Source organism: Siphateles boraxobius, unplaced genomic scaffold (assembly GCF_051911475.1).
Source record: "Siphateles boraxobius isolate OS27281-9 unplaced genomic scaffold, OSU_SipBor_1 66, whole genome shotgun sequence".
NCBI lineage: Eukaryota > Metazoa > Chordata > Actinopteri > Cypriniformes > Leuciscidae > Siphateles > Siphateles boraxobius.
The window spans coordinates 33,247,926-33,274,155 of record NW_027509193.1 but is presented as its reverse complement, the minus strand read 5'-3'; the positions used below and the strand labels follow the sequence as shown (position 1 = coordinate 33,274,155).

Genomic DNA, 26,230 nt, shown 5'->3' with positions numbered 1-26,230 from the left:
ATTACAAGCTAAAAATGGCAGCTCTAAAAAGGAATTTTCCACTATGCATTTATTTCGTCCACCTCTAATATCACACAAATTCACAACATTCCCACGGTACTCTGAGAGCCAAACACCATGGGACAGCGGTGACCTACGACCCCCCTCATGATTAACTGCCCATACGCCACAGCGTTTCACCTGTTATCAGGTTATCTAGAAGGTCTGCGTGGTTTTTCCATCATTGCCTCTAGTAAAACAACTAATCAAGTCCCCCGGACTGTAAAGCGTTACGCATCGCTGAATGGAGATCGGCGAGAGACCTTTTTGGTGAAGGAAACGGTGCATGTGTTACTCTTTCACCAACCCTTGTTGTAAGATCTTGTTGATCAACATCATTCCAACTAGATAGATCACAGCTAGAGCTCATTACACGAACAACAGGTATATGGTGTCAAAACATGTCACAGAGTGCAAAGCCAATACGAGTGAATCGATATCAGTGCCCGAACATAACAAAGCACTTTCTTTCATGTCCTTTTGAACCCTGTGTGATCTTCTTACCAAGTACTGACATTTCAGACAATTTTTTTTTGCTTTTGCGCAGAGAAAAAGTTTAATCAAATAGGAAAAAAGGTAGACAGACCAAACAGAGCACACGTAATAAGCAGAGGATTAGTTTCAGAAAAATATGTGTGTGCTTGGCAGTAGTCCCGAGCTTTTTTCCCTGCTTTATTTCACAGAGCGTCAACTAAACCCACTGTCTAAAGACAGACGCTTGCATCACAGCCAGCAAGTCAATGGGACAGAGCAACAGGAATGTTTAAACCTGCTCCACTGCTTTTTAGACATAGAGGGAAGAAATCTATCTCTCTCTCTGTCTCTCTCTCTCTCTCTCTCTCTCTCTCTCTCTCTCTCTCTCTCTCTCAGGATGACTGTCCCAAATGTATTTATAGGAAACTGAATGTGTTGCTGATGGACATTTCCTTAACACCTACATACTGGTATTGTGAGGTGTGTCAGGCTACAAAGTTTACATAAAGATACTTCATAGAAGCCGGCATATCTATATGACTTCCACTTGCTGTCAGCAAGAATGCACCTTAAAATATATAAAAAAAAAATATCCAGATGTTATTATAAAGATCTTTAGAAACTTACATTGACCTCACAACAAAACGAACAACTATCAGCTAACACAGAATAAAATACATCCCAAAAAGTTGATTCTGAGATGTTTCCTAAATAACTGCAGGACAGTGCAGGGATCACCAGCTGGGCATTGAGAGTGATGCTTCAATAATGCAGCAGGAGGGAACATAATAATCCTACTATCTCTCTGTACTGTCCAATAAAACTGAGTTAGAGAATTTTACCTCAACATGAACTTCTAACAAGAAACCCCCCACACTGTCCAGGAGAGAAACAGAAGGAGGAAAATCTTAAGGGAGAACGAAACGTCTCCACCCCTCCTTTCAAGGCCAGATACTGCAGCGACTGATCTCACAGGAGATGATAAACTGTTTCCCCAGCTCACTTCAGTCTCCCAGCTTCATATCCCTTTATCTTTCTTTTTCTAGCTCTCCTCCCTGACTCTCACGTTCCTCCCTAAAGGTGTCTGAGCTCATCTGATGAGATCTGTGTCTGGTGTTCAAGGTCAGGTCTTCAGGTCCAAAAAAATGTGGGCTTGACTGTTATTGGCGTAAATCAGTGCATCTCTGGATCTAAATATAAAATAAATGATTATGAAATGACTGAATGTTTGTAGAAAGACATAAAGTGTACAAACTCCCAAAAAGAGGCAAGTAAAGTCTCATGAGCTAAAGTGCAACAATGATTCAGTATGTGTGCTGTAAACTATGATGGAACTAACTGTTAATCAAACAGTTGCAATTAGATGACTTGTGGGTGGAATGATGCACAAAGCACGATAGACGATGTTCATTAGGGCACTTATTATATAACATTCAACCATTCCTGAAAGAGTACTTCATAAAATACCTTGAGATACCATATGTTTGTCGTCAACTATATGGAATTCAAAATGTTTTGTTTGATAAACAAAGAAAAATAAGGTCAACAAACATCACCCTGAATTCCAATGTAAGGGTTAAGCAGGCATGCACATCACTACCACAACCTATTGTTTGAGTAGAACCATGTCAAGAGATCTCGCCTTTGATCACCCTTTGAAAGCACTTGGTCTAAAGCAACCTTTACTCAGCCACATAAAAAGACTGACCTCATAAAAAAACACAGCATGTATTGCAGTATTCCTTGAAGTTGCTGAGAGGCAATTCAAAACAAAAGAGTAACTTTATCAATTACTCAACTGTTTGCAAATGACTTTAAAGTTTCAGTTGTTGATTCATGCCATCTCTAAACTTTGACAAATTTTAAGTGTCAAGACTTTGTGTTTCAAAGTCAAAAAATACAATGTGAAGTTGATGGAGCAAAGGTTTACTTGGTTTTCTTGTTGCATTCCAGGCTTGAAGGGGTGAATGTGAAGGCAGCAAAATGAAGCTCTTCCTCCCTCTACTGCTGCCCCTCCTCTTCTATCAGCTCTTGTCATCCCCGGTATTGGCCGACACCTGTCCGAAGGACTGTGCCTGCGCAGTCCAAGACTCCATATTCTGCTTTAGCCGCAAAGACACTAAAATGCCCAGCGAAGTACCCACAACTACTAAGAATCTCTATGTGTTCAAGAACGGCATTGAGTCTCTTTCCCAAGAGGATTTTGTTGAGTTGGACAGCCTGGAGATGCTGGATCTAAGTCAGAACAAGTTGACCGAACTTCCAGATCGCGTATTTGAACCCCTGTCCTCTCTCCACAACCTGGACCTGTCGGCTAACCAGATCGTTCACATTTCTAAGGACAGCTTTGCTGGACTGGAACTCCTGGAGAGGCTATATCTCTACAACAACTTTATAGAGTACATACATCCTGCTGCTTTTGATGGACTACAACAGCTACTGGAGCTCAAGCTGCAAGGAAACAAACTGACAATAATGCCTGCTTTGAAAATGCCCCATCTGCTTCTGCTAGACTTACGGTTTAACAGCATCCCCTCGCCAGGGCCAAATGACCTCCAGACACCCAAGTTGGAGTCACTGAAACTGGGTGGGCTGAGGCTTAGCAGTCTGAACGAGGAGCTCTTAGGAAGCTTCAAGAACCTTCATGAGCTCGACATCTCCAACAATCAGTTAACAACCTTTCCAGGAGTTTTGCGGGAAGCAAGGGGCTTGGTTACTCTCAGTTTGGCTGGGAATCCTATGGGACCTATGAAATGGGAAGACTTTGAGAAACTTTCAGAGCTTCAGGAGCTGGATATCAGCAATCTAAGCTTGCAAGGGTTACCAGAGACCTTATCCCAGCTCTTTCCTCATCTAGAAAGACTGACTGTTGCGGAAAACCCTTTCAATTGCCTTTGCAATCTGGCTTGGTTTCCTAGTTGGCTGCGAAACAAGGGAATTCAGTTGGGTAGGACGGAAGAGACACGCTGCCACTTTCCTCCTTTTAACTCTGGGAAGGTGCTGCAGAGACTGGGGCACCGAGAATTCGGATGTCCGATTACCACAACCGTTACGACTCGGACAGTAAAGACCACTGCAGTACCGCCAGCTCCGGTTACCAGTTTACCAAGTACAACACATGCAGTACTCCCTGCCAAACCTAGTGACAACCCCTCTACGGAAACCGACAATGAACCTCCACCTCCAACCCCTAGTACTAGTATCGACCCAAACCTAAGATCAACCTTCTGCCCAACCAATATCTGTCTAAATGGAGGAACATGTTGGCTGGACAACGGAGGACACTTGGAATGTATTTGTCTACCGGGAACATCAGGGACATACTGTCAAAATGAGAAAAACCCACCACCCCATGAGGATATACCTACAGTAACCGGCACTATGGAACCACAAATAACTGCAACAGTGTTAACTAGCTCCTCTATACTCTTAGACTTTCACCGGTACATCGATATGCGCCCGCATATCCGTGGTGTAAAGTTAACTTACAAGAACCTTTCTGGGCTGGATAAGCGTCCCAAGCATCTCAGCGTTCCACCCTCTTATCCAGAGTACACGCTGCGTGGACTTCAGCCAAACTCTACATATTCTGTATGTGCCAGTCCGTTTGGTGAACCTGGGGGCTTGGATCGTGTATGCACAGAGGCTCAGACGGTCAGTCTGCAGCTAACTCCCACTGGAGCACGACTGGAGGACCCAAAGCTCACTACGATGCTCATTCCTGCAGTCGCCATCCTTCTTCTGCTAGTCCTTATAGCTGTGGCTGTTGGGGTAACTTGCTACATGCACAAAAAGAAATCAAAGGGACACCTGGACTTAGAATGTGATCCGTCACAGCTGGAGCTGGAGGGTATGGACAATGGGGCACTACCCCAAAAGCAAGAGATTATATCCTGTCCATCAACCGCGCAGAATGGTGGCTTGGACTATGTGGTGCCCCTCATGCAAGATCACTGTACTGCGAACAACAACATGAACAGTTTGAAACCCTCGTATTTCTGATAATTGCAAAAGTTTTGTGACGGACTTACATGCTAAAGCATGAATTATTACTGCTTTACAGGGTACTACAGAGGACAGAAAGAACCGCCACCAGCTTCTTTGTAAAGAGACAGCGGCATTTAGGTGATTCCTGGTGCAATCCTATAAGGACATTTCTGTCAAAATTACATCCTCCTAAGTGCCTTTTATCATCTGAAAAATGGAAAGACTTTACATGCCAATCTTTCAACCAAAGATCTTTTAAAATTTTAATATGGCTGTCAGTCGTAAAATGGACATAAGGCTGACTAAAAAAATGTAGGCGAAATATTGATGTGTAGCACCTGTGTGCAAGTCTAAGGAGCTTAGTATTGCACTAACTGTGAACCGTAAGTCCTACATTTGTGTGGGCAATTGAAGATATTGACTTCTTAAGTAACAAGGCTTACTCTTATGATGCTTTGTCTAACTGATAGGCATTGTTTCTTTGTTTTATATCTGTACCTTTCTTGTAAATGTTTTTGTACAAATATGTGACTGTTACCAGGCGGCTGCTCTTCCCCCATATCTTGTGACTTTAAAAGCAGACAAAACACCAGATTAAAAACTTTGAAGATTAAAAATGTACTTGTACCACCAAGTGAATCAAAGGCTTTAGTTTAGAAATGTCAGACAAACTAAGCAGTTTAAAAGTCAATTCAGACTTGAAACTAAATCTTTCCTCTATATTTTAGCCCCATCCCCTATTCCTCACAGAAATAGAAACAAAACGTAAGTTAAATGGTAATGGCTGATTGAAAAGCAGATTAATATACATTATGTTCTGTTGTAAAAACAATTAAGTCTTGCAATATATTGTTGGAAGCTACAAATTGGTGGAATCTTTTTAAAATATTTATTTATATACCAAAAATGGGTTGTTTCCTATATCAATATTCAAAACTTAGTTCTGTCAGTTTGCAAAATTAGCCATTGCACTATTTACATGCTACTCAGCAGAGAGTTTCCTCTTGCAGTCACATGCAGTCAACACCATTTTGACAGATTAATATGTTGTAAAACACTAGTGATTATTTGGCTAGCACGAAGCATTAGCTAAAAACACACACTCCAACTGCCAAGTCTCCAGAGCTTACCATTCATGTTCAAGACACAACGAAAAGAGAATGAAACAACCTAAAAATGACTGAGATCCTGGCTGTCTTTGATCACTCATTGATCACTCTGAAATTTAAGCCACAGATACTGTGGATTCTTAAAGGTAAAGTTTACTGCAAAATGCCAAACTGAGACAGTGGGGAGCTGTGCTGATTTACCTCTGTGAGGAAATGTGTTACTATTTTAGCACTTGTTCTACAACCTGTCAAATGATGTTTTCAAAAAAATGTATAAAATAAAAAATGTACAAATGAAATTGTGAAACCTTCTGCTTATAAGAAGAAGGATTTGCAATTAAACTTTTTTTTGTTGTTGCTGTTGTTTTGGAATATTCAAACTGGAAACAATCTTAGCAGTATGAAGTATTGAAAATATTTGTGAATATTTTTGATAAGATCTGCCTCTAATTTTCCCTGTTTAATTTGGGAAGCTTTTTTTATACCTCCCTTTTGTCTATATGGAGATGTGTGTATATGTATGATGGTATTTTCAAAAATCTGCAAATAAAAAAAATTTCAATGAACTAGTTTTACATTCTTCTGTTTTTCGCTCTAGCTAGCTGGTCTGAATAGCAGCAGAATAGTCAATTAGGTTTACTGACGTTGAATGTATGTCTTTGTTTAATGTGTTCGGTAATAAGATTTAATAGACGAAAATAAATGTGAACACTGAAAGAGAGAGATTGCTAGCATCCTATATGCCATCTGCAAATGCACCACACAAAGCTTTTAATGAGGAATTTTAGAATTTGAGTGCCAGGGAAAGGTAATAGGCCTATATTTTCCCTTTATGGAGAAAGCCTGAGGTAAAAAGGAGATTTTTTTTATTATAAATGAACGATTGCCAAATCTAATAGGTGCAGTTTCACCTCCATCTACGTCACTGGACTGAACATAATGAGGATTGTTTGTTATTACACACATACTTTACTGACCACCCACCTGCTTTACAGGTACATTTGGAAGGGTTCGCAACAAAAGCTCACACTACTTCCAAAGTCAGCTTATCTACAACCATCCAGCTGCAATCTGTTGTATATTAAACCCGTTTAACAACACAAACACATAAAATAGCCCACCGCTGTCCAGCACTAATAGCATTTCCATTAGTAATTTCAAACAATTAAAAACAACAGAAACTCTCACACAGCATTACCTATTGACTCAAAATGAGAGAACAAAAACTAAGACATTTGATATAAACGCACAAGCAGACGTCAGTCACAGGAGAAACAGGCGGGTCTGTCGGGTCGACGGCAGTGGGTAGCTGAACGTGTGCGCAGTCTGCTTTCCAGCTTTTCAACAAAAGGTCTCCTTTATTCTGTGATTTTAAGAGAGCTGGTTCTCTGGCTGCACTCCAAAGCCAGACTCAAACTGAGCTGCTCAAAGGGCCTATTGTAGACACCCGAGCTGACTTTTTCAAATTATCTTCCAAAAAATTCCTCAGAAAATTACTGCTGAGTAAATATTGTTCTGCTCCTTGTTTTTTTTTTTCTCTTTTCTTTTTCTGTCATGCCGTTTTCATACTCAGTTCTAGGGTGATGACGCCAGGGCTTAACATAGGGTTGTGTCTTAGGAAAAAGGTTGATTTGTTTTTCTTCTTCCTGGTTTATGCCTCATTCTTGCCATAAAAACACAACTTTTTCATGTTACATACCTACAGGCAAAAACTAGAGTATGAACTTTATGATGTAGACCTGGGTTCCCCAAACTAGGCAGTTGATGAGCTAATAATTATTTATATCAAATGTAAAATCTAAATAATTATATCTATAATTAAATATTTATAAATAAATAAAAATAGATGTGAATGTGTTTTTTTAAATTATTGAAATATTAATCTCAGGGGGTACTACAAGTAAATATTTTACATATAAGCAGTTTGGCTGACAAAAAAATGGGGAAACCCTGACGTCGTAGATGTCATATTTAATACAAATTCTGTATGCTAAAAATTAATGCGTTTACAGTATGAATTTATGTAATACAGTACAGCTATTTTTGAAATCTGCTGAAGAAAAAAAAACTTTTAAACTAGAAATATAAGTTATTATACTAATCAAGGATGAAGTATAATAACTCTGAGATGCTCTGAGAAGCTGGTTAGAAAAACTTGATGCATAGACACAGCTCTCATTACATATGCAATGCACTGGCATGCACTTTTAAAGGGAAAGTGCTCTTGAGGAGTTCATAAAAGTGCTTATAAAGGGTCAAATCTTTGCCATAATTTATCACGCAACTGAAAATCATACATGAAATTATATATAATATTTACTAATATAAAAAATGGAGATACTGGCCAATAAATGACAATATGAACTAGATCGGTGAGTAATTTCACATAACGAAGGACATAAAAATAGCAAGTCACATTCCCTGCTAACAGGCTTGGCATCTTTGGCATTTTTGTCCGTTTTTGTCTGCGAGGTTGTTGTTCTATGTTGGATCAGTAGCAGGAAAACAGACCAGCGATATCAGATGACGGGTTATGTTGGAGGGAAGTGGTGGAGAGTCATTGGGGAGATTGTCTTCGGTCTTATCAGATTTTCTGCAGCAAAACCACACACCAGTTCATCAGCAGTTCAAGTTGTTTTGAAGATATCAAAATTCGAAACATCTTTCAAATAAAGACATATTTTCCCTCATATATAGCCTAGTGGTTGCTACATAGATGATCGAGTATCTGAAAGGCGCATGAGTCGTCTGGATTGGCCTCTCACAGGGTTTGAATCCGGCCCCGGGGCCACGTACCACAAGAATGCTGACACTAGCATTGGAGATAGAGAAGACGGGGACCGGGAAGACTGAAATGATGAAGAAAAATAGAGTAAATTAAAGAATAATGACAGAAGAATGTAGTGAACAAGGAGCTCTGCATGAGGCATGTGGATATTATGGACCGCAAATGTAAGTAGAGTGAAAGAGAAGGATGGAGGGGGATTTAACTGAACAATGGAGAGGAATGAAGAAATGCCAGATAACAAGCTGGGATACTATTGCTCAAATCTCAGCATTCTGTAGAAACGGGGTGACGGATGCTGGAGATGGGATTGGTGGGATGTACAATTAGTAGACAAAGGTTTACAGAATGAGCCTCGGAATTAAGAGCATGTCCACATTTTCTCCACATTCGGGAGGATGAAGAGTGTTAGCCTAGAAGTATATACCTCAAATAAAGAAATCATTGACTGTGTTCAGCCGATAACAACATTCGTCTCAGGTGATTCGTGTCACTGCATGTTGACGTCCATCGTGCAGAAAATGTTCCATGAAGTTCATAAGTACCGGCTTTCCAAACTTTCCTGCTTTAATCTTGAAGCTTTTATATATATATATATATATATATATATATTTAGTGTTTTATGGCTTTATTTAATTTTATCATTATTTGCTTTAAATAAACGTAATTCAATTGGTAAAACTTTACAATAAAGTTAGCATTACTTAAAGCCTTAGGTATCATGAACTAACAATGAACAATACATTTACAGCAATTGTGTGTGTGTGTGTGTGTGTGTGTGTGTGTGTGTGTGTGTGTGTGTGTGTGTGTGTGTGTGTGTGTGTGTGTGTGTGTGTGTGTGTGTAAAATATCTATATAAATGTCATTAGTTTATGTAATACGAATGAACAAATGTTTGTCATATAAACATTATTAAATAAATTCAATAATAATAATATAGACAATAATAAATAAAAGTTAATGTACATGTTAAATGAATAAATAAATGTAAATGTTATTAGATATTAGGGCTGGGAAAAGATTAATCGCGATTAATCGCATCCAAAATAAAAGTTTGTGTTTACATAATATATGTGTGTGCACTGTGTATAATTATTTTGTATATATAAATACACACACATGCATGTATACATATAAGAACAAATTTATATTTATATATAAAAAATGTATATTTATATATAATATAAATTATAAATAAATATATACAGTATATACATGCATGTGTGTGTATTTATATATATACAAAATAATTATACACACTGCACACACATATATTATGTAAACACAAACTTTTATTTTATTTGTTTTATTTTACTTTTCCCAGCCCTAATAGATATATAATAATTTATATTAATTAATTGGTTTTATTTATCAATGTTTAATAAATATTTAAAATGTTATAAAAAGAAATAATTAGTAGGCTACTATGAACAAATGTGAAGTAACATTAATAAATTAAATCAATAATAATAGGATGGATGGATGGATGGATGGATAGATAGATAATCATGCTGCTAGTCTGCTAGCTAGACAGCTGCTCTCAATCACTAATGACTGTCCAGCATCTTCCACACACAATAATAAAGGATGCTTTGAGAACGATTTGCTGGTGTTTGTTGTCAGGATACTGAGAAACACTGCTGGAAAAGGGCGGAATGACTCAAGGAATAAAACAATTAACGGCCCACACGTAATAAAGCCCAGCACAGCTGCCAATTTGAGGCGTAGTCCATCTCTGAAATCCAAAGCATCAACTTTCCAACACAACACCCGACTCAAATGAGAGCTCACCTGGAGGACCGCAGCGTGTGTAAAAGTGTGTTAACGCTAGCGTGGGAATGCCAGATCATTCTACAAGCCTGGCTTTCGTTATCAGACATTCGTTCTCAATTTGGTTCTGTGTTTGGCCCAGAACGGAGATCCTTAGATGCACCATCAACCAGCAGAACGTGCTCTAGAATAAGGACAAGCAAGGAAATACAAGAGTTTCATTTTTCACACATCTGCATCAGCATTATCTCACACGTTTTCAGAGGTTTAAATGCAAATCAGCACCAGGCACGATGAAGCAAGCGTGAGCTCATGAAGTTGAACCGAAAACAAATGACACAACCCCATTAGTCAATGTTTATAACGTCTCGCAACCTAATGACCTGGACCCACATCAGCAGAGCCGGCTGTGCCGAGAACAGATTCACGGACGTCTTCTGGCCAGCTTCGGTTCTGGGCGAGGAATGTGTTCTTGGCAGACCAGAAATTTAAACATAAGTTAATTATCACTACCTTCGCCTCAGGGCTGTTAAAGACCACCTGAACAACAGGCCCATTTTGTTGTAGTCCAATGCAGGGTTATTATATAGTTAACTAAAAGTAAAACTAAAACCATAAAAAACAAGTTAAATATCCATAAATAACCGATAACTGAAATTAAATATAAAAAACTTAAAGTCCCCCTACAGTCAATCATATTTTTCCCTTAAAACTCATCTTTATCAAAATGACATTCCAAAAAATATTCCTGTGAAAATAATTTCTTCATGCCTTACAATAGCTTGAATGTAACACTACACCCTTGCTTCATTTAGTATACGTTTATCTATGAATATGCAAATGAGCCCCGCCTCCACTCACTCGCACCAGCTCCGAATACCTGATCCATTCGGTCTTTACTGTAGTAAACACTGGACAATGGCAAGTAAAAATATTGGTTTAATTCAGCCATATACAGTCTTTTATAGACTTTTCTTACCAGAAACTGATTCAGTTTAATTTTCACCACAGGGGGACTTTAAACTTATTAGCTATTTTAATGTCAATGCATTAACTAAAGTTAACCAACTGAACCATGTTGTATGATGTTCCCCTTAAATTTACATCATATTGCAGTACATTTATCAAATAAACCTCCAAAACAGTTTGTTTTACAGTTTTTGTCAGTTGTTACGCAAACAGGCCGGTCTTTGCTAGTGTACAATGTGACTTTATATATTTTTCCCGCATGGCTAGTTCATTAACAAACGTTCTAGTCTTGTAGTGAAAAATTAATAGACAAAAGAAATGCTGTGAAGGGCAAGAGGATGTGAACTCAACGCCACTGCCTACCTTGAATTACAACAAGAAGCCCGAGGACACACATTTTTGCACTGCGGGTGACTTGGAGAACACACATACACACTTTGTGAAAGTGTAAACACAGGCCTCATAAAGTGGTAAAGCTCAGAGGGGCTCAGAGCGTGACAGTAGAAACACAGCCTGCAGTCTTCGCTTCTGCTCATGAAAGAACAATATCTCAGCTGTAAGCACAGAGATGAAGTGTGTGTTCATACTTTACTGTCCCTCACTGACAAAGCTTGAGCGGGAATCAGAAGCAGCTGTCTTTGGTCACCTCCGTCTAAGATGGGACTCACCCTACGGGGAATTACAAATTGGTCTGTTCTTCATCTTCCTACTGTGTTCATATTTAGGTTTCTTTTCTTTGAGTGTCCAACTTGGAAATACAAAAAACGCCTGGAAAATGTGAAAACATTAGGGTTGAGAACCAATAACTGGTATATATATATATATATATATATATATATATATATATAGAATCATTCGTTCCAGAATTGGTTGTGCTCTCTTTTCACATTGTAGATTCAGAAGTCACTTGGTTTTAGTTTATTTAAGTATATATATATATATATATATATACAATGTGAAAAGAGAGCACAACCAATTCTGGAACGAATGATTCTTAAAGGTGCATTGTGTAATATTTCTGAGGATCTATTGACAGACATGCAATATAAGATCCATAACTATGTTTTCAGTGGTGTATAAAGACCTTGCATAATGAACCGTTATGTTTTTATTACCTTAGAATGAGACATTTATATCTACATAAGATATACCGCGGGCACTCCCGACTATGGAGGTCGACATATTGTGTCGTCATGTTTCTACAGTAGCCCTAAACGGACAAACACGTTTCGTTACTATGTTGCTCTTCGTGCAAGGTAGCAAGCTCAGTTCAGCGAATAAATATACCCTATACCCTCATTCACTATTCCCTACATTACTCCACTAATATAGTATTTTAAAAATAATCAATGAAACATACTACAACATTATTAATTTCTTTAGTATTTTTATGTAATATATAGTCAATGCTATTGTTGGGGAAAGTTACTGCATTACAATATTGCATTACTCCCTAAAAAAGTAACTAAGTGGATTACTTCGTAACTTTTTTTTATAGAAAGTAATGCATTAAGTTTCTGTTGCGTTACTTTTTCTCACCTGGGCTGGGCTTGCTTCAGTCTATGAATGGGAAAACAAAGTAACGTGCGTTACTTATTTGAAAAATTAACTAAAATTTTTATTTTAAAGTAATGAGTTACTATACTCATTACTTGAGAAAAGTAATCTGATTACTTAACTCACGTTACTTGTAATGCGTTACCCCCAACACTGCAAATATTAGATGTAATTCAAGCCTGAAAAGTCAGTAAAGATTCCTATGGTGTGTTTTAATTCACCAAAAATAACTGGTTTGTCCATATTTCTTTTAAACCACACAATTCCACTTAGTTAGGAAGAGTAATTTTGTTTAAAAATAGACAAAACTGTATCGATTAACAATATTGTTTATCATATTAGTTATTAGATCATAATAACTTTTCATAGGCATACCTCATGTGAATTGTGGGTTACCTTGAGCACACGTGATATTTATCTAAAATGCACACAACAGTTAAAGGGATCTTCTAAGATTCAATCATTTTGAGCGAAATAAAGCGAAACAAACTCTGATAACACATCCTTGGGTGGGCCGTAACATCAAATCTAGTTAAATCCCAAACTCAACAAACGCATCAGCCCTCCCACGCTGCGCTCCTCATAAAGAGCGTCTTATAGCGTGATCCAGGAGGAGACGTGACCTCTGACCGTCCTGACCCCAGCAAGCGCCATACGACCACTTCATAAACGGGACGTCAGCTCCATACAACAAACAGACGCTCAAAATCCAGTCACACGGAGCAGGCGGTAATTCAGAGAGGCGCATGTGCTTGACTTTAATTGCAGGAAGAGTCTGGACATTGACATGCTCTCTAAGTCTGATTCACACTGAGAGCCTGAATGGCAGCTCAGGAAGCACATGACCTTTATGAGATGTTGTCAGGCCAATTAAGAAGCTGTTTAAACAAGCAGAGCCATCAGACCTGAGCACAAGGATGACATTGATGAGGAAAAGGAGGAAACAAACGCTAAAAATCATGTAGAAATACAGAAACCCTGTTTTTAAACCTCTAAGTATAAGCTTGTTAGACTTAAAGCAGAAAATGGAAGATTTATTCAATATCTTTTCAAACCCTTTATGTAGTTATTTTTTCCATGAAACACAAAAGTAAGAATCTTTACTCCGCTTATTCCCACACAACAATGTATTTTAAGTCTTCTGAAGTGATATGATAGCTTTGTGCGAGGAACAGACTGAGATTCGGGTTCATTTCACTTCTGAAATTGCAAAATTCGAACTAACACAACGTTTTTGCTTACAACACAAGTGAAAACCAATTCAGTTTAGGTGTCCATTGCATCAAACCTGGTCATTTTTAATCTGTAAAGTACACAATTGTTAATGACATATGACAGTTTAGGAAGATTGTCAGTGAATAATGATTTTCAATTTAGTCTGTTCACACAAAGAGCAATCGTATCCTTCTGAATCTAGCACATGACACATTTAGACTACTTATATTATGTTTTTGGGAGCTTGACAGCTATAGTCAATGTTGAGTGACCTGTCCTTTTATGGAAAAAGAGTAATTAGATTTTTCAAAATGTTTCCTTTTGTGTTTTATGGAAAAACAAACTGGTTCAGAATGAAATGAATGAAAACTCATATATGTGTGTGTGTGTATATATATATATATACATACACACACTGCCTTTCAAAAGTTTGGGATCGGTATGATTTTTAATGTTTTTAAAATAAGTCACTTATGCTCACCAATGTTGTATTTATTTAATTAAAAATACAACAAAAAACAGTAATATTGCGAAATATTATTACAATTTAAAATAACTGTTTTGGATTTTAATATATTTAAAAAAATAATTTATTCCTGTGATCAAAGCTGAATTTCCAGCATCATTACTCCAGTCTTCAGTGTCACATGATCCTTCAGAAATCATTCTAATGTGATGATTTGATGCTCAAGAAACATTAATTATTATTATCAATGTTGAAAACATTTTTTTTTTAGGATTCTTTGATGCTCAGAAAGTTAAAAACAAAAGCAAGTTTAAAAAAAGTGAAAAACAATCTGCCAGTGCAATGACAAAATGCACTCGTACGAAAATAAGCCTTGATATCGCATACAGTGTTACTTCTCAAGTAAATGTATCTTGTTTTAAGGAGGACCCATGTAAAACGGTGTGGCCTCGCTGCTGGCACACACTGAACAGTCCTCTCTCGAATATCTCCATCTCGAAACATGGCAAAAAGGCCAAAAATGGCCAGTTCCATCCAGTTTTAACGGGGTTTTGTAAGCATACTCAAGGCCGCACTCCACCAGCCCACCGCGGCACGGCCTGGCTCACGAGTGTGTGGTTCAGATGGGCTGTTCTGATCTGTAATAAGTCCGCCAAAAGGAGTGAGGCAAATGTGTGGCACCGCACTGCACAAATACCAGCGTCCACCTCGAGCCTGACGCCGCGGGCGCGAGAGGGAGACGCCGAAACACTCCCCTGTGGAAAATGCAGATCAGCCCTAATGCCCCCCGACCACAACAGCTTCTAAATCCATCTCCTGAGAGAGAGAGAAGCATGAGGGAAAGTCAGATCCTCACCGCAACATTTTTACCTCTGAAGAGATGTAATTTAAAATGAACCGCACGAAGGTCAACACTGGAGCTCCTGCAGCCAGGGTTTTTCATTTCCCGTCCTCGCTCACATGGATAGGTGTCTGTTTATTCGGGGCCGCCTCCAGTAAGGTGGTTTTGCAAGATTACGGGTTGAGATAAGTGTCATGTTTGTGCATGGGTGCGCACTGTACGACAGGGGGTTTTCTGCTTTTAAAAGAAGCCTTTCTTTTTTAAACTCTTTTCCATCTTGCTTAAATCGAGGGGCAGTTTTTGTCCGGTGGGCTTCGGGATAGTGTGGTCTCACCGCCCGCTAGCACACAAGAAGAGTGTTATATACAGGGGAAAGTACAAAAAGACGTTGCAACACAAGACAGACATTCATAACTGAGCTAAAGGAGCGCCAGTGCGAAACGTCTCAGCAAAAGTCTTCTCATGGAAGACGAAAAATAAGGGACAGGTCCAGCCAGACAAATGTTATCATCCTTAACAAAAACTTAATGAAATTGAAATAAAAATAAAAGCTAACATTCATGGTACAAAAATACAAAATAGAGTAGGCTACGTTTTCATTATACTAATAAAAAATATAAATATCTGTTTTTTATTTTAATTTTATATTTTTTTTTAACTAAACTCAAGTACATTTTTATAATACTAATAACAATATAAATATCTATTTTTATTGTAATTTTATTTAATGATATGCATAGCATTAAACAAAAATGTCAGATAGAAATTACACTAGACTGTGCAGAAAAAATGTAAAGGCGTTAAACAAATGTTTTACTAGTTAGTGTAGTTAACTTCGGCAGCCATAAAATATATATTTTTTTTAAATTAAAAATTAATTTATTAATAAATAATAAAAAAAAACTACTTAAAGTCCCCCATTAGTCAATAATCGTATCCCTTAAACTCATCTTTAATCACCAAAATTACATATTTAAGCGTTTTTTCCATATAGTTTTTTCCCAAAAAAATGCCTAACCGTGTTTTTGAGATTGTCTTCGGTTCACTGCAGTTTTAAGGAGAAAATGATCAGCAATGGTGTTGACTTATGATTTTACACATGGTTTGTCTTACAGCATATTAAAAACATCAAATAGACATAAAACAATATTAAAACCTTGGTTTTAACCACAGGGGGACTTTAACATAAAAAAACAAAAATGAAAAACTACAACAACCTGGAGGTTTGGAGAATAAATTCAAATATAGTAAAGACATAAGTAAGGGTTAATGCCCTTCGAGGTGTCCATTGTCAGAATGGACGACGGCGAGAGGTCAACCGCCCGACGCGCAGCGGAGGTCCCCGCCGAAGTCCATCAAAACCTAGACAATAGACACCTCGAAGGGTATTAACCCGCTTATACCATGGTCACTTGCCGAATAACACATTTTTAAAACATTAGTTTTTATTTTAATTCGTTTTACAATCGAAATCTAAAGTTTTTACAAACCATAACTTGGATTCCCTCGTTACGCCTGACGGTTTATTTAGCAACCGGAGATATTTATAGTCCGCACAGCTCGTAGAACCCTTCAGTTTAGCTAACTTACGAGCCAGAGAGTTAACGTATTTGTTAGGCTTGTCTAGCCATGGGCATTACACTTTTCTTTTCTTTTTTTACCTATAATTAAAACACACAGGTAGGCATAGTTATTTTTTAGGCTATGTATAATGGCTAACTAGATGTTTGTTTTGATACAGTAAATTGTAAACGGATACTTTGACTGCCTGTTGCCATGGTTACTCACAGCTAATTTAGCCAGCACATTTATTTACTCATTTCGAACGATAAACAGTCAGTTTCACCAGAACTCCTTTATCACTTTTTAATGGACACACTGCAGCCAATCAGAATCGAGTATTCACCCAGACCATGGTATGAGAAGAGACGCAAGATGCTCGGACAGACAGACCCAAAGCATAATGGAAACTGGAAAGCCACTGAACAGGAACGAGGACAAAGATGAGACATAATGGGCGCTTGAGGGATGATGGACTTTGAACAAAACGCGCACGTCTTCTGTCTGCGGATTTCTATAGGTCCTGAACAAAGATGTGCAAAAGAGTTAAAGCTCCGGTGTTTTTGTTTGAGCGTGTGTAAAGAGTTCATGACTACATAGCAGTAGTCAAGCGTGCTAGGCACACACACACACACACACACACACACACACACACACACACACACACACACACACACACACACACACACACACACACACACACACACACACACACACACACACACACACACACACACGGCAGCATGACAGTGGTTAATAAAACAGGACTATAATCATGCTCCAATGTGGATGTTACGCTGTGATTTGTGCTAGTCTTTGAGCAGAACATTGTGTGTACGTATATTCCCCATTCATCTATTTTATAGCACAAGTCAGGCTGATGAAAACTGTCTTTTAAGATTATCAGCACATGGCTGCTCAAATTTAAACCAGCCACATAAAAAAAACCTATTAACACATTAATAGGCAAAACACATTAAACATGAAGCTATTCACATACTAGTGCTCCTGACCATAAGATCCTCAACCACACATAACCATCATGCCATAACACATAAAGCACAAACCAGCTACAGTAACTAACTGACTTTTCTGAAAGCTAACATCAAGTTAAAGCCCTTCAATCTCCATTTTAGCATAACGAACAAAACAGAGAGGAAAACTCTTCATGAATGGGCCGCTGCTGTTCTTTTAAAAGCGCCTCTCCACCTTTTCTTTCGGCCTTTGGCTCTCACCATGATGAAATTCTTTGGTTTCCCACCCACGTCCCACTTGGATGAAGTTGGGAATCTCATTAAAGTCTCAACTTCTTCCGCTCACCCTCGACGGCAAGCAGGTGATTGACTTACGGCCATTACGCATGAGGAGCTGAATATATGAAACCACCGCATGGATGTATTGTTCCATATGAAAGTTCAAGCCATCTGAAATCAGCCAAAGAAAAGTTGTAAAAGACAAGCACAGTGTGTTGCTCATGTCTGATATAATGACCAGTGGAAACAGAGCATGATGGCCAGGTGTGTCCACAAACGCCCGGGATAAACGTCCATCAAAGCGCTCGAGTAATTGAGCGGCTGTTCTATTGACACTAATGTGTTCCTGTTATTCTACGGACAAATAAACCCCATCACATTCACAGCGCCACCTTGTGTGTGTGTGTGTGTTTGAGTTTGTGTGTGTGTGTGTGTGTGTGTTAGTGTGTGTGTGTGTGTGTGTGTGTGTGTGTGTGTGTGTGCGTGCGTGCGTGCGTGTGTGTGTGTATAACGTGTGCCTTTATTTATATTAGCCAAATGTCCCCACAAGGATAGTAAAACCTGAAATCACCAACATTGTGTGGACCAGCCAGCAGTCCCCACGAGGGAAATGGTTTAATAAATCTACTAAACTTTGAATTTTGAAAATGTAAAAATGCATAAAGTTTTCTGTGAGGTTTAGGGGTAGGATTAGTGTAAGGGGATAGAATATACAGTTCGTACAGTATAAAAACCATTATGCCTATGGAGAGTCCCCACAAAGATAGCGAACCAGACGTGTGTGTGTGTGTGTGTGTGTGTGTGTGTGTGTGTGTGTGTGTGTGTGTGTGTGTGTGTTTGTATTTTTTTTTGTGTGTGTGTGTGCGTGTTTGTATTTTTGTGTGTGTGTGTGTGTGTGCGTGTGTTTGTATTTTTGTGTGTGTGTGTTTGTATTTTTGTGTGTGTGTGTGTGTGTGTGTGTGTGTGTGTGTGTGTGTGTGTGTGTGTGTGTGTGTGTGTGTGTGTGTGTGTGTGTGTGTGTCCACTGTGGTCCAGGCAGTGCAGGAAACCATTCACTAATGTGAAAAACACTAGTCCTGGAGTCCGTGTGTGGAGGACGGTCGTTCAACACGCAGCTACAATCCATTCAAAACCAAGTTCCAACCCACAGACACTTTGGAAAAAGACATACAAAGGAATAGAGGGATATATAGTGGGGACAGAGAAATGCTAACTCCGCTGTTTGAGCGACGGGAATACTGTAGTTCAGTTTATACCATCATATCATATATCTACATAACTATTGACAATAACATTTGATTCCATCACTGTACCATGGAGTGCAAAAGTACATGAAATACATAGAATAAAACCACAATGTTAATATTTTCTGATATTTACAATAATAATATACAACAATAATATAACGATGATACTGATAATATATGAGATAATGATAATATATAATGATGATGATCATATTAATAATTATTATTATTCATTTTATCTGATTCCTACCCAAAATAAAACTTTACAATTAAAAATCACTGATATTTCCAAGTTTCATATAATTATAAAAAACAATAATCATAAACACATAAAATTATATTACAATTTAAAAAAAATTTTTTCAAAATATTAAAATATTATTATTATCAAAATATTAAAAGTCAGATATTTATTCTATTTTAAAAAATAAATAAATAAATAAATAATATATATATATATATATATATATATATAGTTTAAATTGAATTGATTAATTTGCTAAATTAAACCATAATATAAATAAATATATTTAGTAAAATATATTGGTTTTGTAAAACAATGTAAAAATATAACAGAATATTGAAAATAAAATAAAAACATTGATTTGATTAATTTCCAAAATAAAAGCACAACATCACAATTTATATATATTTATGGTTTTTATAACATTGCTTGGTACTTTGATATACAATCCACTAGAAACAGAACAGTAAATGGTTGAATGTCATCATGAAAAGATGTATTCAACACATGGCCATTAACGGCTGTATATGGGGCAACGGGGAGATGCTCTTATACATTTACATTGTTAGACTCTTCAAACACGCTACTACAAATGAGAAAGCTAATACTGTAATAAGTTTATTAACACACAGCCAAAAGCCAGATGGAACAATACAAAACAATTCCCACCCAACAAACCAGCATCAGGACAGTTTAAAAAGCCACATAAGAATAACAACAGCTCAGTGGATGGAAGGAGGACAAAATTCCTAATTAAAACCATATTTGCAAGAAGAAAAAGGTGGAAAAGGGAGTGTTTTTCTTCTCCTTTTACTTTTTGTTATTCTTTTTCAAAGGCACAGAAAGGGACTTATTCCACAGACACTTTGAAAATACCTGCAGGACGGATACAAAGACGGTGGGGATTTATGGGGGGATTTTAACCGCCAGCTGTCAAATATTTCCACATTCATCTTCCAGAAAGGCCCAAGAGATCTTTATTAGTCCTCGTCATGCGCCCTTTAATTGGAATCCCATTGCGTTTGAGTTGGACTGTGGATTGGAGGTCATCAGGTAAAAAAAAGTGCAGACGAGGGCAAAAACAAGTGAGTTTTTGACAGCTTACACAAGCTCTGGAGAAAAGAAAACCGTGGTACTGTACCACATTTTGGCGGCCCCACTTTTTCCACCTCAGCCCCATAAACCTTTTCAGACCATGTCTCCAACAAAAAACTGCTCCCCATTGCCTCCCAATTGCTGTCAAAGTCTTTATTCCTCCAAACTAAAAGCCTCAAAATGACTAACAGATTCTACTGACCCACCAGTCGGCCTCCAAATTGTGGCCGCTTCACCTCAACACATGGGATCTGAATCCCGACGTGACCTCCATGACCAGATCTGAGCGCGACCACAGCACCCGAAAACTCACCCATTCGCCCGCCCGCTCTGGCTCGATCTACGCAAAGTAGCTCAAAAGAAAATGAACTGACAGCAGAAAAGAGCACAGAGGGAGGAAAATGAAACTACTGTATAGTCGGCCCAACACACGCCAAACGTAAACACAACGTTCCCCCTCTTTTTTGAACGCTGGTGCTCCGAGTACAGCTGCCGGTAATCCAGGCCTTACAGTTTCATCTGGGTTTGATTTGGGAAGCGGGAAGGGGGGAGGGGGAGGTGGCATCTAAGCAGCAGAGCGTTTATTAGTGAGGCCCCTCAATCCTGCTGATTAAAGGATGCTTGGATCGATTACAGCAGATGCCTGAGCGTGCCGTGGCCGGAGCAGAACGAATGGGCAAGCAAAAATAAACAAACCCCACCCAAACCCCTGAGACCCTGTTAAACACACTCAAAACTCAACATGGAAGACCTGTGGAGATCAGGAGTTGGTATTCTCGCTTGCTTTCAACAGCTACAACACGTCCTCGGTTGAGAAGAAGCTACAGGCTTCCGGTTCTCTAGAGGCCTGTACTAAATAAAAAAGCTCATACATCTCAAATACTACACAGTTGGGACAGTGATTCATGCAATTGCATGTTGAGATTATGAATTGATGCATACCCTGTATATTTGTGAATATTTGCAGCAATACAGTTAGCTAGCAAAACCCAAGCCTCCTGCTGAGTTTATGGTTTTAGAGCTACATTCGCAGCAGACCTTCATTTCAGACCAACATTCCCAAAGTCAAGACCAAGTATAAGGAACAAACAGCCACTAAACTCCATAGCCTTATCAATTGCCTGTCCGGGTGTGATTGTCCGCCACAAGTTTGTCTCCTAAAGGAAGTAAGTCTACAGGGAGCCCAATTGGGATTGTGAACTACGCTGCCAATGTTTACTCTAAGGCCCTGTTCACACCTGGTATTAAGATGCGTTTTGGTCGATCAGATCACAAGTGGACGCGGCTAAATACAGGTGTAACCGGGGTCTTAAACATGTTGAGCTTGTCCACTTTCAACCACTTCCAGTTGTAGTCGAAAACACATTTGACCGGATGTTTTGTAGTGTAAACGCTCATGTGGTCAAATGTGTTCGAACAGCCACAAAAGACCGTCTACTCTCCGCCTACTGACTTAATGCGTAAACATGGGAAGCGCGCTAGACAGACAGGATTTAAATTTTGGCTGGAGACCCAAGTTTGGTTTGAAGATGAAAAACGCACCAAGAATGTACGAAACCCATGAAAAATGTACTAAGCACAATGTTCTCTCACCATTCCTGATTTCTAACACACACTCACAGCGTTCGGCTGGTCTTGCGTCTGTCAGAGCAGAAACGAAAGCTGATGCTCTTTGTATGTTTTCTTGTCTCTGGTCGCATTCATATGTAAATTGCATAAGCTTATTTTGTCCATTAAAGTCCCTGTAAAGTCAAAATTGAGTATGTGTTCTGAGTTTGTCACACCATAGAGAATTGTTATTAGCCAACCAGCCAAATTTGAATGATAAAAAAGCCGGCAAGTACATCAAATAAGCTATCAACATCTTGAAAAAATGAGTAGTCTCGGCTCTCAAACGCTGGGGGCGTGTCCGCTCTCTGCGCTAAAACTACGCCCGTGACTAGAGACCTTTATAAAATCAAGAGTTTGGTGAGGAAGAGGAACACTTAAAACTCTCAAATGCTTCACAGTTGGACAAAGATACATGCAATTTCGTGTAAGGAGTACGCATGGATGCATATATTTGTGGATATTTCCAACAACTGTGGACAATTAGCAAGTGAAACTCAAGCCTCCTGCTGAGTTTATGGTTTCTGAGCTACAAAAGTAGCAGACCTTCATTTCAGATCTCCATTCCCCATAGCAAGACCAACTATAAGGAAGAACAGCCACAAAACAGCATTTCGATTATCAACTGCCTGTCCGCAAAAGTCCTCCCTGAGTTTATGTCCTAGAGAGGAAGTCTCTCTCCAGAGAGCCCAAATGGGATTGTGAACTACTCTGCCAATGTTTACTCAAAAAGCTGGTTGCAATTGAGTGAAATTATAAAGTTTGCTGATTGCACCCGGGCCAGAAGGTCCAATTAAAGTCATTATAATTATGTTTATGAGGTGGGGGAGTTGACAGGGGTGGGGGTGTAGAACGCAACAAGCTCCAATTGAGATTAAAATCAGTTCAATATGGAAAACAATCATGATGACTGTTATCCTCCATTCCAATTAAACCACCCATCCATTAACCAACAAGTCCAACTTCAGCTGTGTGTGTGTGTGTGTGTGTGTGTGTGTGTGTGTGTGTGTGTGTGTGTGTGTGTGTGTGTGTGTGTGTGTGTGTGTGTGTGTGTGTGTGTGTGTGTATGTGTGTGTGTGTGTGTGTGTGTGTGTCATGGTACTAGACGAGATTCATATTCCTGTACCATGCTATTTGTGAAGTACTCCAAGGTACTTCAAAAACATGCTACGTGTCCAAAAATATATTTAAAAACCTTAAAAACAACATGGTACCTTGTCCAAAAGTCAAATTTTTTGATCCAAGGCTTTGTTTTGACTCTTTGTGCAAACTCCAATTCATCCAGTTCCAAACTATTGCAGAATTACAAACATTACATACTTAATCAGCCTACTTTCCATCCGTTTCCGAGAAACAGCTCATAACAAAAAAAACCAAAGGGTGCCACAATGTTTGGCTGCACAGTAAATCACAACACGAAACAGACATGAACTATAAAATCGTTAATAAACAAAGCAAACTAAAGGGTAATTCCTCTTAAGGACTAAGAGCCACAGGAGGGCCGTTACTTGTAGCCATGTTCATTTATGAACGTAAAGAGGTTTAGCAGCGTGATCCTGCCTCAACAGACCCATTACATTTCAGTATAAATCCCAGTCCTATTGCTTTATCAACAAGTAGATATAGCTATCAAACATGACTGTTAAAGATAGTGTAGGGATCATTGCTCCAGTAAAACTCTAGCAACTTTATAAATTACGTTTTCTCCCATACACAGTCTCAATAAAACATAATAGCATTGTGATTATGTCTTAGTGGTAATAAGGTGATTATCTGGCTGGTATTGCAACGGTAATGGGGTGAGACATCAGTTCGTGTCGCGGGCATTGCCAGAGACCAAGATTACGATCTGAACGGAAGAAGTAAAGAGCACTAGCATTATCTCTCTTGGCTTGTTACGCTACACATTTTCAGATACCAGACAACAGCTGACCTCCTGTTTGCTAGCGAGGGGAAGTGGTGATTGCATTTTCCCCTCAATTTACTTCTTGATTCCAGTTTGTCCTGGATCGCAACCAGTCGAGCAATTAAGCGCAGAGAAACTCGGCTCCAAGCCGCCGGTCCTAAAGTATAAAACTAGGGAAATGAAGAGTAAAAGTGTGGATGCAGGATAAGCTTTCACTACATCCGCTCTGATATGAACTGAAAAGAAGAGATTATGAAAAAGCAGGCGAGTTTTTAAATGGACACTGAAACAGTACAGCTGAAAGACGGGAAGAGGAATAGATGGTGGACGAGTGGGAAAAAACAAAAAGGGAAAGACATTTGGAAGGATGGAAATAAGGCTCTTGCTCACATCTGGTGGTCGTGTGCATGAGATTTTAAATACAACTGACAATCCATTATAATCCCTAATATTTGGAGTCAATACAGCCAAACATAAGTGGATAAAAAAAGTGTCTCTGAAATAGTCTCATATATATATATATATATATATATATATATATATATATATATATATATATATATATATATATACACATCAAAAAAGTTATAAGACGTGAGGATTATGCCAATGCTCACTTTAGAAAATGAGCCAAGAAACTAAACAAAGACATTACAGGGATGCTGGGACTACTTTGAAAAAATAAACTGACTGTTTACAGGAGTTTTGAAAACAAGCATCTTTATGCAACTATGAGTTGTTTCATGCAATGCTCAGAAGTTACTATAAAAAAAATAAAAATAATAATAATAAAAATAAATTAAGTTAAAATACAATAAAATAAACAGAAAAAAATGACATAAAACATCATAAAAAGTATCATATAAAATAAAATTCACAGCAATCAATTCACATTATAATATGTGTTAGTAACATTTTATGCACAGTAGTTACTATAAAATAAAATAATAAAATGAAAATAAAATAAATAGAAAAAAAATAAAACAACTAAAATATAATAAAAATATAATATAAAATTCACAGCAATCAATTCACATATATAATATTTGTTAGAAATATTTTACCTTTAACAGACAGGTAAAATAAAGTGGCTGGAGCTGTTGTCCGTGAACTAAACATGCATTTACAGTGTAAATAATGTAAATTGGTGATTATGTGAGCAATCTAGTTTTTCAGGCCCGAAGCCGCCTTTTCTGCAGTGGAAACACCGCAGTTTTAAGCATCCAGCTTCATTGGCACCATTTTGATGGAAAAGGGGTCACTGGAACCTTTATTGTTAGGAGTGAACTGAAGTGTTAACTGCTCTCGATGCAGGTGTTGACACGTGGAAAATGTAAGAATGTCGGACAGCTTGACACCAGATGATCTGGCTCTCCTCTGTCAACCAATAATACAACAATGGTAAATACTTCATCCCACCTCTAACCAGTCAAGAAAAGAATCGCAACCGCTTCGAGATGGCCGCCAGCTCGATTGTTTCACATTTTCCAGTTCAATCGAATGGGCGACACAATTTGGCTGTAGAAACAATTCTTCTGTGATCCTGTGAAATATTCATGGATCCTATAATCTCCTACAATGGCGCATACCATAAGGGGTTTCTGTATGAGGGGGATTTTATCGCCACACAGAGAAGCCGTTATCCGTCTGACCAGAGGAAATAAGGTCAAACCAGGAGAGGTGGGTGTTTAAGGACTGACTCTGTAAACCACACAAACAAAGCATTGCTCACAGACCAAATCCGTGTCTTTGCGCATGGAAAATCATCACTCCGTTCGCTCCATGCACACCTCTACGGCTGACCGGCCGCCACAACAGACCCGGTAAACCACGCTTTTCCTACAGGCTCCTTCTGTGAACACGCATCAGAATCACAGCGCACAGACAAACTTCAAAAATAACACGACACTGAGAGAAAACCTTCTGTTTCCTGAACCAGCTCTTTCAATGGCTGCTTTCACATGCAGAAGAATATTCCTAATTCAATTATAGAAATTGTACTTAATTATATTACTTTTTAACTATATATCCCAATCATATTATGACTGGGAATTCATCATGCACTGCTGTTAAAACGTTTGAAGTCTGTGAGATTTTCTCTTATT

General features: G+C 38.4%; 2 protein-coding genes across 2 annotated transcripts in view; one reads left to right on the top strand and one right to left on the bottom strand.

Annotated features, from left to right (window-relative positions):
• vasnb (vasorin b) overlaps positions 1-6,175 on the top strand; it is a 29,308-nt gene extending 23,133 nt beyond the window's left edge. The window contains exon 3 of the mRNA XM_077213739.1: positions 2,467-6,175. Coding sequence (XP_077069854.1) covers positions 2,497-4,515 — 2,019 coding nt within the window. The 5' untranslated portion in view covers positions 2,467-2,496 and the 3' untranslated portion in view covers positions 4,516-6,175. The remainder of the gene's footprint in view (positions 1-2,466) is intronic.
• Positions 1-26,230, bottom strand: part of coro7 (coronin 7) — a 159,084-nt gene that overhangs the window by 70,846 nt on the left and 62,008 nt on the right. The window lies entirely within an intron of this gene.